The following is a 13,804-nucleotide window of genomic DNA, read 5'->3' as shown; positions in this document are numbered from 1 at the left end:
GGAAGAAGAGAGAAGAGAAGCAGAGAAAGAAGAGGAGGAAACAGAAACAATGTTCACCACCAAAGGCTTGTCAGAAGGCTTTTCCCTGTTAAATAAACTCCGTGCACACTTTGAAGAAATGCTCATAGAACATAGAAACATTTGCAAGGATTGAACGGATGGCAAACGACGCTTTCCGTCCATATCGTGAAATTTATGAGGAGAAAAAGAAACGAACAATTCAGACAAAGCTCACAATGATTATGAAAAGATCGTCTCCCGCTCCCACCAACCCACACGCTGCCCCAGCTGACGATCCGGACGACCCCCAGCCAAAAACCAGCGCTGCTGGATTTAATTTTTACGTAAGAGTCGATTTACGACCAAGTCGAGTTACGACCGATCTGTCGGTCCCAATCGCGGTCGTAAGTCGGCGACTACCTGTATTGTAAACAGTGGTAAATTCATTCCCTAAATTGTCTTCTTGAAGACAAGATGATTGTAATTATCTCCTCTTCAGCAGCTTACCCAAAATATGGGTCGTGGGTTATGCTAGAGTTATCCCGGTTGACTATTGGCTAGAGGCTGGACGAGTCACCAGTTCCTCACAGAGCCCCATGTAGAAAACAACCACAACCCCTTATCCTAACCACTCACCCTCACATTCACATCTACGGACAATTTGGCATGTCCAATTAATGATGTTGCATATTTTTGGAGGTAGGAGGAAGCTTGGAGAGAACCCGCCGACACAGCGAGAACAAGCAAACTGCACAGAGAGGAAGTGAACCTGGAACCTTCTTGCTGTGAGGTGACGCTGCCACCCACTGCGCCACTGTTCTGCCCATGGCAAATATGTTGTTGCAAAAATGTGACAACTAGCTCTGTTTTCAGTCTTAACTAAATCATCCATGACTGGTCCCAACTGAGTCTGTATTAAGTTTGCAGGTGCCCCGCCTAAAAGGTTGAAGCTTCATTGAGTTCTTTTGTGCTGCACTTGGCCATGGATAAAAGCTTTTGTCAGTCTTTCATTAATGCAAATATGAACTCTTGTATGACTATAAATAACCTCTAGTTTCTATGTATTTCATGTGTTGTCTCAAGCCAGATCAAGCATATCGAAACAGGAGAATATCCTACTTGACTGCAAAAGCAACAGGTGGCAAATTAATAAACCCCAAAACATGGTGCTACATACTATATCTTTTCATCCACAACCACAATTGTTTCATCTACAGCCACATATCTGTGTTTTGGACCACAGGGTTGCTGGAGCCTGTCCAAACCAGCTACGGGCAAAAGATGGGGTTCACCCTGGATAAGATGACACCTCAATGTGGGGCCATATGAAAGACAAACACACTCACACCTATTGACAATTTGGTGTGACCAACTGACTTGAACTGCATGTTTTTGGAGGTGAGAGGAAGCTGGAGAACCTGGACAGAACCCACGCAGACACGGAGAAAACAAATAAACTGCACCGAAAGAGATTGATCCCAGGACCTTCTCACTGTAATGCAACAGTGCAACCTACTGCGCTACCATGCTGCCCACGTTTCATTACATTATTTCTCAAGTTACAGTATTTGAAACAAAATTCCATACTTACACCTAAGCATGAACAATAAAGAATAAAATATGCTCACAGCTCAGTGTATGTGACTGGCATGACACCATGAATCAGGAGTGTTGGTCCTAAACTATTGGTCACTGCTTCCACATGAGACAAGTACTGTTGTGACTGGCTGTGATGAGCAGGAGGTCGAGGCAAATACAGGAAGCGAACAGCAGCTTGGGAGCTGTGGTCTGTCAGCATTCTGTTCACTGCACACAGGAAGTCCTCGGACAGGGCTTGTGGTGGCTCCTCATTCAGATGAACGTGGTGTTTCAACACAGAGTCCCACGGCACAATCTTTATTGATGCACGAATCCTCAGCTTCCTCAGTAACTCTCGAAAAGTCTCTTCATTTACCACCCAGCCCTGGTCATTAGACTCTGTCTCCACATTCAGGAAAATTCTCATTTGTGCACGGCGCCATTTATTGGACATGTTAAGCACACAGGCCATCTGCAGCAGGAAGAGGCTGCACACATCCTGATACTCACGACTGCAAGGTTGGAGCAGGTTGAGAGGCCACACATCTATAGTGCGCTCTGACCCATCAACCTTGCTGTCTTTACCCTCTCCCTCTAGTTGGAAAAAGTAGCGAGCAAGGCACACATTCTTGCTCATTTTAATGGCATCAGACAGGATCCCCACATACTCCTCTGGTGATAGCCATCGTGGGCTCTCAATGTGCCGAACTGGAGGGAAATGAGCCTGCAGTGAAGGTAGGTCAACACCAAAATTTAATTCGTCCTCAGTTGCTCGCCTCATTGAAGAGTCACAGAATGCAGAATCTTGAAGGAAGAAGTCCTCAGGAGTGCAGCTGTCATAAAAACCCAAGATCAGTGTGTTGGGCTTCATGCCACCTTGTAGAGAGAAGCAGAAATGCAGAGATGTGCGGGTCATACATTGTAGATAAAGCAGCATAAAAACATGTCCTGGATGCAAGTGTGTAAGAAATCACAGCATACCTAAGCCTGTGATCCGCAGCAGATGCTGTGTTCCCTGTCTGACAGAAGGAGACAACGTCAGGTCTACAAAGGCCTTCACCCCGAGTTTATCAACCAGCCTCAACCAGAAGTTGTACTGCTGCTGCACCGGGTCTGATGGGAGGATGTCTAAAAGAAGGGGGAAAGGCAGAATTAAATTCACTGTATGGATTTTAACAACAAACCAACAGTAATGCAATACATTATTTCACAGCTGCATCACGTGAGCAAGCAGACAGTGGTGGAAGAGGAGCGAAAGAAAGCATCCTGACTGGAAGCATCACAGATTGGTATGTTATGGCTCTGCATAACTTTGCACCATCTAGTGGTATCTTTCTTTTCCATCAAACACTAAACTGCTGGAGATGATCTTTAATGCCAACTTTGAACACTCTGTTATCATCAAAACTTCATCACAGACCCATTTACAAAGACGGGCAAGCCTACCACGAACAGGCGTTAGGGTTACAATCATGTCCCCTTAAACAGCCTACCTGTTCTGGTATATCAACAGAGAGCAACACTCTCTCAAAGGCAGAGCCATAGGATTGGAGGAGCAACAACTACGCCTGGAGCTGACAAAGGTTTCTAGTGATGTGGACAAGAGAGACATTCCTATAGAGACTGAACAGGCTCACAAGTGATTAAAGCCAACATTGAGGTCCTGTAACCAAACTTTGTCATCCAGGCTGTACACAATGACTTAACAAACCATGTACTTCCACAAGTAGATTAAGTATGAAACACAATTCTGTGTCTTCTTCTCTGGAGCACTTGCCGAAGGCTAACATCAGTGGTGGCATCATAACATTTTAAAAGTGGCTGCAGAAAGCCTCAGCCACCAGCTCTGCCAGACAGCACTGTTAAAAGATGATTGTCACCACTGAGATTCTGAATATATTGGTAGAAGGATGCTGAGTTTTGAACTGCAAGGCAGGAGGCCTAGAGGAATACCAAAGAGGAGGTTTATGGATGTAGTGAAAGAGGACATGAAGGTAGTTGGTGTGAGAGAAGAGGATGCAGATGGAGGCAACTAATTCGCTGTGGCGACCCCTGAAGGGAAAAGCCGAAAGGAAAAGAAGAAGTAGACCACCATTGACAAGGCTGGAAACAAACACAGTCCACAGTCATGCAATACAGGTCTTCATTTTATTCATTGATCATCTTAGTAGCTAAGCTGTGGCAGATGTTATACTAAGGTTCTTAGAAGTATATATGATAAAACTGGGTAAAAATTGAAACCACAAAGAACATCATTGCTACTGAGTGATAGCGTTGCACATGTTGGGAAAGGATTGACAAAGTTTAAACTCAGAAACTCCTGACACAGTGATGTGATATTTAATGACTAATAATACAAGAGAAGCAGCAGACGGAAAGTGAAAGCCCAACATTGAGCCTTACATGACAGTCTAAGGACTCAAGGTAACTTTAGCTTCAGTGTGGGGAAGAGAAACCACAGAGGAAAATTATTCAAAGACAAGAATAATTTAATACTATTAACTGCAGATGGCCGTCACGGGACATCCACAGGCAATTACCCAGATCTCCCAGCTGCACGTGGCCCAACACAAACAGCCCTCCCTTCTTCAACTGGTTGACAAACTGGATGAGCTGACAGGAGGAGCGAGGGTTGGCCACCATGAGCAACACTTGTGGCCTCCAGAACTTCACGTGGTCTTTCCTCACATCCAGCATCAATAAATATTTACGTACCTTAACCAAAAAGAAGGCAGATCTGTTGGGTAAACTGCATGTTTGATTTTGTATCCATCTCTGCAAGATTCTAGATACCTGATGGAAAATGAGAGCCTGGCTGATATAGCCCCAGCTGCTGGTGGGCGATCTGTAGTGGAGGAAAAGCAGGAGCACTAACAGGATTACAATGCTGCCTGAGGAGTACACAGGGTTGATGACGAACATCATAACTACACAGCTCACAACCCCCAGCAGGCAGGTGTGCCAGGAAAAGAGCTGGAAGGTCGGCCTGTTAAACAGAGACATATTTAAAATATATGGAACGAAATGGGCTTCCCATTCTCAATTTTTTATCTTCTAATCATTAAAAGAATAAATTTCAACCATTCTAATATTAAAGCATCAATAGTGTCACTGACAAATTCTCTCATATAGATTTTAAAACAATTTTTTTACAAACTTATTCCAGAAAATTGATCAATTTTAATCTAATGCCAGATCTTGTTGGCATAGCTCAGTAGAGATGACTACATTCTCATTTTTCTAAGGATTGATGTTTCATTACCTGAAATTTGGAGCTGATGCCAACTCAAGAGCCAGGCAAGCGAGATCAACTGCAGCGTAGGTAAGCAGGTAAAAAACAGTCACCAAACTTGCTATTGCATTGAGCTGGCCTGCAAACACTACACACTGAAATAAAAACAGAACACAAACCACAGTTCATTACCTTGTAATACTGAAAACACAGGATTGATCAGAAACTCCCCTCACCTGTACCAGACCCCAGGTGTACAGCACTGCCACCCATGGATTCCCAGATTTTGATGTGATGGTGGCTGGGGCTAAAGGTAAACCTTGAAGGGGAAAACACTGCATATTAGAAAATAATTCTAATATGAGTAAAAGCCACTAATATGAGTAAAACATTCAGTCCTCACCAAACAGGTCATCCAGAGCAAGAGCATGGAGGATACGAGACGCTCCAATCATAGAACACATAGCAGCTGACAGGGCAGTGCAGCAAACACCAACAGTGACAAATGGAGGCCAAATGTTTATTTTGTGGAGAAAGCCATAATCATTTATCAACAGAGACCTGAAGACAATAAAGAATGGAAAGTAGTTTATGTCATGAATTCATCCCAATATCTATTTCTCTTTGAGAATTTAGATCAAACATTAAAGAAATATTTCACACCTGTCACAAGTGGCGCCGACCAAGATGAATAAGAGGACATAGATTATGAAAGCGTAGATGACAGCTGTGATGGTGCCTTTTGGGATTGCAATGCTTGGATTCTTCAGATCCCCTTCAAAACATGTGGAAGACATGCAAATACAGTATAACGCTGTTTGTGGATTTTTGTGTATACTTTTCATTGCAAATCCTATTGGGGTGTAACATGCACGAACATTGTTCCAGATTAGCTATCGGAAGAGAATTTTCTGACTCACCTACAAGTTTGGCTAATTTTGGGTGCACCATGTCTTCCAGCCTCACTCAAGCCCTTTTGTATGCAAGTCTACCTTACTGATATACGCAGAGTTTATCTTTTTGGGCAGGTTTTAATCTGGCTGTGAGTTTTGGGATGAGATCCATGGAGAAATAAAATGCATCCTTTTTTCCAACCCCATTTTATGGATACATTGGATTTTTTCACTCCTTGCAGTCACTTTTTTAATGCCATTGCACAGAAGTATGACCCTATCGTCCACTGCCAAATAACTTTTCAATTTGATGTGCACTTTCGCAGGCAGACAAAGAGATGGCAACAAGTTGTATACCACCCTTCGCATCTCACAACCACAACCTTGTTACGTGCATCAAGGAAGCATCGCAATTTCCTTGCACTTCCCGGGAAATCCGCTGGCAGCATTCCCACATCTACATTACCTGCTGGCTCATCATCTGATTGCTGCACTGATGAGTTGACTATCAAAAACTTTTCCTGCTCTCACTGCTGGCGCCTAAATTCCCAGTTCCAGATTCCTGTTCACCAGGCTCCTAATTCCATCTCTGCAGAGAAAGTTCTGCCCCATGGTGGAGTGGATTTCCCCTTAAATTTGGCCTCATAAATGCAAACCTCTGTTGCAAAGAAGACATTTATCCTAAATTACATCATTACATCTCTTGAGTTGGGCTTTCTCTTTGTGGATGAACCTTTACTTGGTATTGGTGATTTATGTCCTCCCCAGTGGGGTTCACTAAATTCCCAGAGGATCTCAGGTAGCAAGATCTCAGGTTCAAGAATGCATTTAATTGCTAAATCCTTCCTGCGAATACCTACTCTTGTTTTGAATTTCAACTGTTTCCACTAACTCTCAAATTGATTCATTTTCGAATCCAACCATTTCAGTTGACACGTACTTAACTTGTGAGGAATTTTCTGATTATTTTATCAGTAAAATTGTTCATATCAGGCCATATCACATCACAGGACTGCACTTCTCTTAAAACCCACAGTCCTACCGGTATCCTCCAGCATTTCACTCCTGTGTCTTCCTCTGAACTGCCTGAGGTACATCGTTTCTCACCTAAAGCCTTCGTGTTGCCTCTCTGATGTTAGCCCCTCTTGACTCTTTAAAGGGGTATTTGACATCCTTGTCCAATTGTTTTCGTGAAAGCGAACTGCCCCTTGCACACTGATGTACCCTCTGCTTTCAAGCATGTACAGTAAGCCCTCCCACATTCGCGCATCAACGTTTGTGACTCCATCTGGTAGGCAGTCATGTGATACCATACGAGCGTTCTATTGTCTGACGGCATCCGGAAGTGCACTCTGTTCCGTCAGTCTCGGACTTTAGTGAGACACAAAAGTGCTTTAAACAGTCGATCAGAGTGTGGGAAAAAGTAATACAGGTAGAAGGTGGTTTAATATCAGTATGGGGAGGGTTCATAAACGTTAAATTACCGTAAATAATAAGTGGATCGCGGTCTCAATCGCGGATTCCTCATTCAGGTGTAGTTCCTGGAACGCATTAACCGGAAAGAACGAGGGGGCCCTGTATTCTGTTTTGAATAGTTTTAATATATTGGATCAATTCCAAACTGGCTTCAGAACCCTCCACAGTATGTAATCTACCTTGCTAAAACGACATCTTACGAACTGTTGAATTGTGCATTGAATTCCAAGTAAAATAAGATTGCTTTATTTGGATCACCCACCTCTACAAACAACTTCAGCAAAATCCTTGGTAAGTGGTCATCAAATCTGCAGAATGGGGTCAGAAATTTAGGTGCCCTTTTGACAGGTTTCTAAATTTTGATAAACAAATCAGCTTCGTTGTTGAAGGAAGGGTTTTTTTTTTATCAGCTTAGAACAATAACTAAGATGAAGTAATTTTTATCTAAAAGAGACTTTGAAACAGTCAAACATGCTTTGAATCACATTTAGATTACTGCAACTCACTTTGCACAAGCTTATCCAGTACAATTTAGGCTCCAGTTAGTATAGAATGCTGCTGCAAGACTGACACTGGCAACAAAGCTTATGAGCACATAACTCCAGTTTTAGCCAGGCGTCACTGGTAGCCAGTGAAATCTAGGATTGATTTTAAAGTTTTACTTTTTGTTTTTAAATCATTCCATGATCAAGCCCCCATCTCCAATCTTTTATCCACCTACTCTGCTTCAAGGTCACTTAGGTCCACAAGAAAACCTCTCTGCTGACCCACCAACATACTTAAAAACCATTGTGGGCCGAGCCTTTTCTGTAGTAGCCCCAAAGCTTTGGTACTCCTCCCCACCCCATATCTGTTCATTTAACACTATTGTCAGTTTTACGTCCAACCTGAAGACAAACTTTTACACTCTTGCTTTACACACCTTTTTTATGCCCTCTTTTAGCCACTGTTTTATTGTATTTATTAACTATATTTATAGTCCTGTATACTTGATTTTGTATTTTCAAGGCATGTATACTGTTTTGGTCTTCCCCGCTATACATGTAAAGCACTTTTGGTCAACTGTTGTGCATTTAAATGTGCTATACAAATTAAATTACTTGATTTGACTGCAACATACATTATATCAACGGTGCACTCTTTCGATGATTGTCTTCAGTGGGATAATGTAAAACAAAAAGCACTAACCTGACATGTTGGCTCCAGCCATGATTCCCGTGCAGCTGGTAAATAAAACAGCAAATACGCTGGCATATGACATGACAGTGTTAGTGCTGTAATCCAAACTGTAAACAGCTGCAAGGATAGACAACAGAACATTAAAAAACATTAAAAGATTCAACATCTTGTAATTTTAATCATGATCTGCATTAACATCCTCTGTATCAGCCTTATGCCCCAACACTCACGGCCCAGGTTGTTCCTCAGGGTGCTGGCATTGAAGCCTGTGTAGCTGGCATTGAAGTGAGCAGTCTGGTTTCCAGATCCATGGTGGGTGATGAAAAACTCACGAGGTTTGACTATGATTGAACTGATGAAAATGGACAGCAAGGATATGGTGATCAACACCAGGATGACAAAGACCGTGCGAGAGTAGATGTGAGCTCCAACCAGACACACAACCAGGCAAAGTAGAAGGACTACTGTGGAGTACAGCAGGTTGTACCAGTAACCATGGGGGAGCACCTGCAATCCCCCTGATGAATCTATAAAAGAGGAAAACAGTTAGAAAACTGAGAATCTGAAGAATGACTGCGAATATAAGAGAAATATTAGATAACCAAAATCTTACCAGGGTCCACACCAATCGCATCAAGTATCGCCTCCACAAGACCAAGAACATATTCTCCACATGCACACACTTTGGCCAAGAAGAACATCAAACCAATACTTCCACCAAACTCTGGGCCGAGGGACCGACTGATCATGTCTGGTCGCACTTTGTTAAGATTGATGTTTTAACTGAGGAATGAAAGCATAACACTAAAGAAAGACATTTCAGTCACCAAGGATACAATAAGCTCCACCTGCTTGTATAGCGCCATTAGTGGAAATGGCAGAGATGGACAGTATTGTCAGCGATATGATAATGTAAGCTACAACCAGAATTGAAAGACCTTCCAACAATCCTGCTTGACCAACTACAAACCCTGCAAGAGAGATCACATTACTGTTAGTCAAAGTGCACAACGCAATTACTCATTGTATAAGAGAGTTAAACAAACAATCACTGCTTACATCCCAAAATTAAGTTAAGTTTTATCTCTGTTCTCACCTGTTCTCAGCAACAGCACAATGCTGAATATGGAGAGAACAGTCGGAACCATGACTCCAAAGAATGTGTTCAGTTTTCGAGCCGCCTTAGCTGGAGTGCTATGGTTGGAATCAGGGGCATCATTTGACTTTGACCCGCATGCTGATGTGGTCGTAGTCATACTGTATGCCTCTGATGTGACCCCAAGGGATTGGTCTTTTGACATTTTTGGAGAGAAGAGCCTTACTGGTTGGCCTATGGAAACAGACATCCAACATTGTTGCAGATAGTTACACTTTGAATTACAGATCCAACTCTTCTGTCACTGTGGTTACTAGTGAAGCAATATAGCATGAAATGCTAAGAAAGAAAGTATTACAGTTGTGCTTATTAACTGCAAATATTCTGTCTTCTTCCTCTATCTGGGAGAGAAATTAATTTCAAAGTTAAATAGACTATAAAATGAAAAAATCTAAATTTTTGTACTTGTGACACATTTTTTTATCTAAGAAAAATCCCACCTCAGAATGAATCAAATTTCAACTTAGAACCATGAAAAAAGCACCACTTGTCTGTTTTGTCTGATTTATTCTAGAAGAATGATGTCCTCAGGCTTTATCCATTGAAATCAGCTAACAGTTGTGACTTTGGAACTGTTGATTCACATGCATGCTGGCCCCGGTTCAATCACCTGCATCTGCAGCCCTGTGGGGGCACAAGCCAGTGTCAACCGTAGGCTGGACCCAAGCCAGGATAACTGAAGAAGGTTAAGATAGGAAGGGCATCTGGTGTAAAAAAACTTTGACAAACAAATATGAGCATTCATCTTAACTGAAAAAAAGGATGAGATGCTGTGGCAACCCATAATGGGACAAGGCATTCTTCCTGCAGCCATACTGACTGCTACTAAGAAGATTATGCTTTATTATGAATAAATCCAGCATGTTATTAAATGGCTTCTCTAGAATTTTTGATAACTGGTTCTATTGAAACATGTCTATAATTCTAAAAAAATAATTTTATTGCCATTCTTAAATATAGGTACAACTTTGGCAATTTTCATTCTGTTTGGAAACACCCCAGTTTGAAATGACAGAATACATATGTGCATCAATGGTGCTAGTATTCCTTCCAGTATGTCCTTGATTACAGTAGTTTATATCAAATCCATTCACATCAGTAGAGGCTCTTGCTGCGCATTGTTTGACTAGGTGTCTTATCTCTGTCTTTCACTGGCGCCAGAAACATTGCGTTAGGGTTTCTTCCTCCATCGTAATCAAAATGATCCCAGTGCAAGTGTGAGACAGAAATGTTTTCTGCCAGCTCAGGCCCCCCACACACAAAAATTCATTTAATTTATCAGCAACCTCCACCATGTACTTACATTTCGTATTTTTTAATACTAAAGTATTGTGGATAGGATGGTTTGGCCTTGTTTTGTTTTATGAGATTGTTCACTATGTCCCATAGCTTTTTGGTGTACAGTAATTCTTATTTTCTGCTGGGAGATTACTATAGTATTTTTTCTTACAAGTTCTTATTATAGCATTTAATTTATATCTATGTTTCTTATATCTAGCTTCTGCTTTTTCTGTTCTTTGCCTTTTTATTTAACATATTCTTTTTTCGACAGGCATTTATCAGTGACATAGTCATCCACGGTTTCTTCACCCCTCTTTTTATGTGGATTTTCTTCACTGGGCAGTGCATATTGTGTAGTTTTTCTACTCTATCAATAAAATAGTCATAAAATAGTCATAATCCTCAGCAGTGTAAACATCAGACCAGTTTTGAGTTAATAGGTAATTTCTAAATGCATTTATTCTGTCTCCAGTCTTGACTCTCCTGTAGAATGTTTGGACCTGTTCCTGACACACAGTTGGTTTCCAGTCATAGTTGGTAAATATTGGGAGGTGATCACTTATGTCATTGTTTTTAACCTTTACTCAGTAATAACAACTCAGTGTGGTATTTTCTTGTATCTGGGGTATCATGCAAAACAAATTTAACACAGTAATTTACTTCACTTGACCTGTCTCGATAAAATATGACACCACAGACAGATAATTACTATTTTAACTTTCTTGCTTCAAGCTATTTGCATGTCCTCATTAATACATTAGTCAAATGACTTTTCTTCCTCATGAAATGTACATCTGGCTTTCTGTCAACGTCAGTCAAGAGGAGCAGGTTTTTATAAGTTAGGTTGATGAATAACAGAAAGATGTATTACATTAAGTTACGTTACATTACATTACATTACGACAAAAATAAACTGTCACTACAGGTAAATATGCCAACTGAGGCATGCTGGCAGAAAATTTCTGATTATGTCACAAGTGTGATTGTCTCATCTTCAGCTGTATATCTGCTTTATGGTTCAGTTGGTGCCTATCTCAGGCAGCTACGGGCGAAAGACAGGGTACACCCTGCATAGGATGCCAACTCATCAGAAGGCCACATGAAGACATACAAACACGCGTGCTCACACTCACACCCACAGACATTATGGCTACTAGCCAACATTATCCTGTCCTTTGCCTTTTGTGGACGACCAGCCTGGGAGACTTGAATGAGTGTGTGACGTTGTAAATCACAGATTTGGAATTACGAACTTGTCTTGCTGTGGGTCATGGGGTCATCCCTTTGTCCTTCATCTTAACAACCTGCTGCCAGAGGATTTCAGTCACGTTAGGATGGCTCACCATCTTGCTGAGTCAGTGAAAGTGGATGTTAGACTGCCAGTTGAATAGGGAATGACTGATACTCAAGGAAATTAGCACCTAGTGTCAGATTAAAGCTAACTGGAAAGTATCTGAAGGTGTTCTCTAATTTTGATCAGTGTTCTTTTCTAATATTTCATTAAATCCAAATGAATTTCATTAAATTAAATGAACTACCCTTAAAATTTTCTGCTATTTGAACTTTGTGCTCTTCCTCTCTTCCAACTTTTCCACCTTATCCTTTTCAAGATGGTGGTCACATATTTACCTCTTTTTTTTTTTTTTTTGGGAAGATGGCGTTCATTTAACAGTTTGTTTGTTGTGTTGCATGGTTTATTTCCCCTTAAAGGCAAAATAAAACATGCTCCATTTGAAATTTTATTGGTTGCTGCAGGCCTTTCCTTAGGTGGGAAGACAGACAGAAGAAGTACATTTACATGTTGAGCCAAGGTTTCCCCTAGGCCAAGGCATGACAATATACAGTATATGTATGTGTGTGTGTGTGTGTGTGTGTGTGTGTGTGTGTGTGTGTGTGTGTGTGTGTGTGTGTGTGTGTGTGTGTGTGTGTACACACATATACATACAGATATACACATATAAGTGTGTAGATATCACTTTTTAACTGTCAACATTTCTCCGTTGTCTTATCTGTTGACAACTGTGTTGTTTTCGTTGAAATATTTGTGCGTGCTCCTTGTCATTTAATTACAATAACCTGTTCCTCTTGACTGATGTCAAATCCTGTGGATGAAGAGTCATGAAACAACAGACATTTTCATGAGATCATTCATATGCCCCGAAGCAAGGATATTTTAACGTAATCTCTTGTCATATGATACTCATTATGTCTAACTGGCTTTTCAGTGTTGCTCTTTTTCTTCGTGACACTACAAAATAATATGTCAATACTCCCTCCTGTTTTATCCCCAAGACATGCCAGTACCATCCAGAATTACGATTGTTTTTCATTTATTCCCAAATTCCTTTGGCATCAGTGGGGTGGTAGCTGCAAGAATAAGACCCAGACTGTGCAATACCTCTATAATCCGATGGAGTTAATACAGAATGATCATTTTTATAATTCCTATGGGATAAACTTATCAAAACCCATTTTAGTAACATGCACCTAAATCAGTCAAGTCACAAAGATCATAATTAAATTTTCTCACTCAGTTCAATGACTTGCAACTGTCTGGTTTTTAGTTTAAATAGATTATGTGTTTAACTACTAAGAATTGTAAACACAAGGATGTTCGGAGCGTAGATGTTCAGACTCACCCCTGTGAACCGGCCGGGACAGTTTCACACACACCTCCTTTGTGTTCTGGAGCGTCTTTCCGTGTGGATGTTTCTGGTGCGACAGCTCAGGTGTAGAAGCCAGCCGGTGATCGAGTGAAGAGGAGTGAGCTGCTTAGACAGGTGGAGTGTGTCATAAAAAAAAATTTAAAAAACCCAACCTGCCCACGTGACCGTTGAAAGAAGGAGGCGGAAGTGGAGTAAGTAATTAGTAGATATCAAAAATAACCGCGCCCCAGTTAACTGCCTGAGGGAGAAAAAGTTTTTCCCAGCTGTTTACCTAAACGACTTCTTCACGTCACAGACATTGAAAGTGTATTATAGATCAGTGGTCCTCAACCCCGGGACCGGT

The 13,804-nt window shown here is 41.3% G+C and overlaps 1 protein-coding gene across 2 annotated transcripts; it reads right to left on the bottom strand.

Moving 5' to 3' along the window:
• Nucleotides 1–1,132: 1,132 nt before the first annotated feature.
• Nucleotides 1,133–13,533, bottom strand: LOC137606198 (solute carrier family 12 member 9-like). 2 transcript variants are annotated; one of them, XM_068331335.1, is made up of 14 exons: nucleotides 13,435–13,533; nucleotides 9,455–9,688; nucleotides 9,195–9,329; nucleotides 8,972–9,109; nucleotides 8,589–8,885; nucleotides 8,368–8,475; nucleotides 5,474–5,585; nucleotides 5,214–5,371; nucleotides 5,047–5,129; nucleotides 4,841–4,965; nucleotides 4,372–4,564; nucleotides 4,119–4,293; nucleotides 2,560–2,706; nucleotides 1,133–2,454 (listed from the first exon to the last, which is right to left on the bottom strand). In XM_068331335.1, exons 2-14 carry the CDS (start codon nucleotides 9,657–9,659, stop codon nucleotides 1,625–1,627), a joined length of 2,706 nt encoding a protein of 901 aa, XP_068187436.1. In that variant the 5' UTR covers nucleotides 9,660–9,688; nucleotides 13,435–13,533; the 3' UTR covers nucleotides 1,133–1,624. The 2 variants fall into 2 exon arrangements, with proteins under 2 accessions (XP_068187436.1, XP_068187435.1); XM_068331334.1 differs by lacking the exons at nucleotides 9,195–9,329; nucleotides 9,455–9,688; nucleotides 13,435–13,533 and having other exon boundaries at nucleotides 4,119–4,423; nucleotides 8,972–9,085.
• Nucleotides 13,534–13,804: the final 271 nt, after the last annotated feature.

The sequence above is a fragment of the Antennarius striatus genome, chromosome 13 (assembly GCF_040054535.1).
Source record: "Antennarius striatus isolate MH-2024 chromosome 13, ASM4005453v1, whole genome shotgun sequence".
NCBI classification, from domain to species: domain Eukaryota; kingdom Metazoa; phylum Chordata; class Actinopteri; order Lophiiformes; family Antennariidae; genus Antennarius; species Antennarius striatus.
The sequence above is the reverse complement of the archived record's forward strand: the minus strand, read 5'-3'. Positions and strand labels throughout refer to the sequence as shown.